General features: G+C 47.0%; 1 protein-coding gene across 1 annotated transcript; it reads right to left on the bottom strand.

Annotated features, from left to right (window-relative positions):
* Window positions 1-2,687: 2,687 nt before the first annotated feature.
* LOC137156342 (olfactory receptor 52P1-like) lies at window positions 2,688-3,269 on the bottom strand. Its single transcript, XM_067553061.1, has one exon. It carries the CDS (start codon window positions 3,267-3,269, stop codon window positions 2,688-2,690), a length of 582 nt encoding a protein of 193 aa, XP_067409162.1.
* Window positions 3,270-3,472: the final 203 nt, after the last annotated feature.

The following is a 3,472-nucleotide window of genomic DNA, read 5'->3' as shown; positions in this document are numbered from 1 at the left end:
CTTCTTTAACTTGCTGATGAGAATACTGTGAGAGACAGTATCAAAAGCTTTGCTAAAGTCAAGGTATATCACGTCCACCGCTTTCCCCACATCCACAGAGACAGTCACCTCTTCATAGAAAGCAATCAGATTGGTCAGGCATGACTTTCCCTTGGTGAATCCGTGTTGACTGTTCCTGATCACCTTCCTCTCTTCCAAGTGCCTTAAAATGGATTCCTTAAGGACCTGCTCCATGATTTTTCCAGCGATTGAGGTGAGGCTGACCGGTCTGTAGTTCCCTGGATCCTCTTTCCTCCCTTTTTTGAAGATGGGCACTATATTTGCTTTTTTCCAGTCCTCAGGGACTTCCCCCAATTGCCATGAGCTTTCAAAGATAATAGCCAAAGGCTCTGAAATCACCTCAGCCAACTCCCTCAGCACCCTCGGGTGCATTGCATCCAGCCCCATGGACTTGTGTATGTCCAATCCTTCTAAATAGTGCTGGACCTGTTCCTTCAGCACTGAGGGATGCTCACATCCTTCCCATTCTGTGCTGCCCAGTGCAGTAGTCTGGGAGCTGATCTTGTCTGTGAAGACAGAGGCAAAAAAGGCATTGAGTAGCTCAGCCTTCTCCACATCCTCTGTCACTAGGATGCCACCCTCATTCTGTAAGGGGCCCACGCTTTCCCTAATCTTCCTCTTGTTGGCAACATACCTGTAGAAACCCTTCTTGTTCCCTTTCACGTCCCTTGCTAGCTACAACTCCAATTGTGCTTTGGCCTTCCTGATTTCATTCCTGCATGTTCGAGCAGTAAACTTCAGAAAACCAGAGCAAAAATTAAACAGATCAAACAAATTGAGATAGGGAGACAGATAGAATGACACAGTAAGAGACAAGGAAATGATCTTAAAAACAAATACTTATATAGACAATTTACAATAAATCTTTAGTTCCATTTTAAAACCCTTGGTGTTTCTGACAAAACTAAACATTTCAAGTCTCCGTGGATGAGAATTCCAGCCCAGATTGTTCTTGACTTGAACCTTCCCCGAGCCCTGAGCACTAACTATATTGCAGAAACAGGCAACTCACCGAAATCCCACACAGCAGAGAGGAAATCTCCTTTCTGCAACCTGAAAATCAGCATACAAATCTCACGTCTGACACTTGCAGTGTTGGACAGGAACCTATATAATTCTCCCGTACATTCTCCACGGAGTCTCAGATGGGCCATGAGTGTAGTACAATTCCTTGCACTCCATGAGTAGCATGAAGAGCCAGACTAGAGGCCATGCTTCTCGTGACCTGCTGCTCACAAACAGGGAAGATCTGGTAAGAGAAGTAGCAGCGGGTGGCAACCTAGGCAGCAGTGACCACGAGACGATCGAGTTCAGGATCCTGACAAAAGGAAGAAAGGAGAACAGCAGGATACGGACCAGCAGTTCTGAAGAAAAGGACCTGGGGGTAACAGTGGATAAGAAGCTGGATATGAGTCAGCAGTGTGCCCTGGTTGCCAAGAAGGCTAATAGCATATTGGGCTGCATTAGTAGCAGCATTGCCAGCAGATCGGGGAAAGTGATTATTCCCCCCTATTCGGCATGGTGAGGTCACGTTTGGAGTATTGTGTCCAGTTTTGGGACCCCACTAAAAAGATGATGTGGAGAAGTTTGAGAGAGTCTAGTGGAGGGCAACAAAAATGATTAGGGGGCTGGAGCACAAGACTTATGAGGAGATGCTGAGGTAACTAGGCTTGTTTAATCTGCAGAAGAAAATAAAGAGGGTTATCCACTTGAAAGGGAGTTCCAGGGAGGATGGAGCTAGGCTGGACTTCCTCCAATTTGTCCACATTTTCCCATAGTGGGAGGCCCAAAACAGGACACAATATTCCAAATGTGGCCTCACCGGTGCCGAATAGAGGGGAATAATCACTTCCCTCAATTTGCTTGCAGTGCTCCTACTAATGCAGCCCAGCATGGCCTTCCTGACATGCTGGTGACTCATATCCAGCTTCTTGTTCATTCGAACACCCAGGTCCTTTTCTGCCGAACTGCTGCCTAGCCAGTTGGTCCCTATCTGTAGCAGTACATTGGATTATTCCATCCTTCATCTTTGCATCTGCGATTTTTCTATTAAACAGACTTTTTGTTCATTTTGACCCCCGTCTGTGTACAATGTGTGTCCAAAAATGAACTGATAATGGAGGGCAGATTTCATGCCTTTGGTGGGGACGAATCAGATTGGGAAAACTCCAAGAATTTGAGAGTCTGATTTAGGGAGACTTGGGATGGAAGGAATTGTTGGGGCCTGGTGGAAGGCAGAGATGGGGACCTTGTGATGGCAGAGAGAGGCAAAAGAGTCAAAGATGGAGGAGAGTGAGGAATGGTGAGAATCAGCAACCGTACTGATGGAAAAAAGGTCTGAGAGCATATGAGAAATCATCAGGGCTGGTGGTCTAGAATTCACAGAAAGGCTGAGTGACAGAGTTTGTGAGGCTGGGGGATGACAGGTTATTCTGACAGAGATCAGGTGATGGTTAGAGAGATGGAACTGAGCAATGTAGAGAGCACTGCTTGGTGTTGGAGTGATAAGACATTAGGCACGAGGAACTTTTCAAACTATGAACGGCTATAAGGCTGAGCTCAGCCAAATTTGGACAAAGCACCTTTGATTGTTTCCCCCTCTCATCACACAGAGTGGCCCCAGGTGATCACATTCTGCAGGTGTATTTTCCAACTTTGTGACAAAGTTCTTTGGTTTTGACCCCATAAATGCCAGGGTTGAGCATGGGGTGCACCAGGATATAGAGGATGGCCAAGAGGACATGATCGTGGGCAGCGATGCCTTGACAGAACCTGTGTATCAGGGCAGAGAAAAGGCTGGGAGTATAAGACATCAGCATCACACAGATGTGGGATGTGCAGGTGTTGAGGGCTTTCTGGTAGGCTTTCTTGGAGGAGATGCTGAGGACAGCCCTGATGACCGTCCCATAAGACAGGCCAATAAGTGTCAGGTCTAACCCAATAATCACAAATATTATCACCAGGCTGTATGTCCGATTGACTGTGGTATCCCCAAACAATAACTTCATCACAGCGATGTGCTCGCAGTGCTTGTGGGAGTTAACGTGGTTGGCACAGAATGGTAGCCTCTTCAGTAGCAAGGGCTCTAGCAGAATCAAGAGAACAGCTGGTATCAAACCCACTAGCCCTATCTTAGCAATTCGTGCATTGGTGAGGATGGTGGCGTATCTCAGAGGGTCACATATGGTGATGTAGCGATCGAAGGCCATTGTCACAAGGACACCTGAGTGTATCCTAGCAATCACATGGATGAACAGTGATGCCTTTTGAATAGAACCAAAATATGCACAGTGCCTTCGGCACGACGCAGGTAGACATGCCAATGTCTGTGAGCGCCAGCATGCAGAGCAGCAGGAACATGGGCTTGTGCAGGGGCTGCTCTTTGCTTACAACATACGGACCATGAAATTTC

Source organism: Emydura macquarii, unplaced genomic scaffold, assembly GCF_026122565.2.
Source record: "Emydura macquarii macquarii isolate MOO-44397 ecotype Brisbane River unplaced genomic scaffold, CSIRO-AGI_Emac_v2 contig_1447, whole genome shotgun sequence".
Classification (NCBI taxonomy): Eukaryota; Metazoa; Chordata; order Testudines; family Chelidae; genus Emydura; species Emydura macquarii.
Note: the sequence above shows the minus strand (reverse complement) of the source record. Positions and strands in the feature narration are given on the sequence as shown.

What these genes read in the sequence shown, in the direction of transcription:
- LOC137156342 (XM_067553061.1), bottom strand. Translation starts at nt 3,269, where the DNA reads ATGGCCTTCGATCGCTACATCACCATATGTGACCCTCTGAGATACGCC.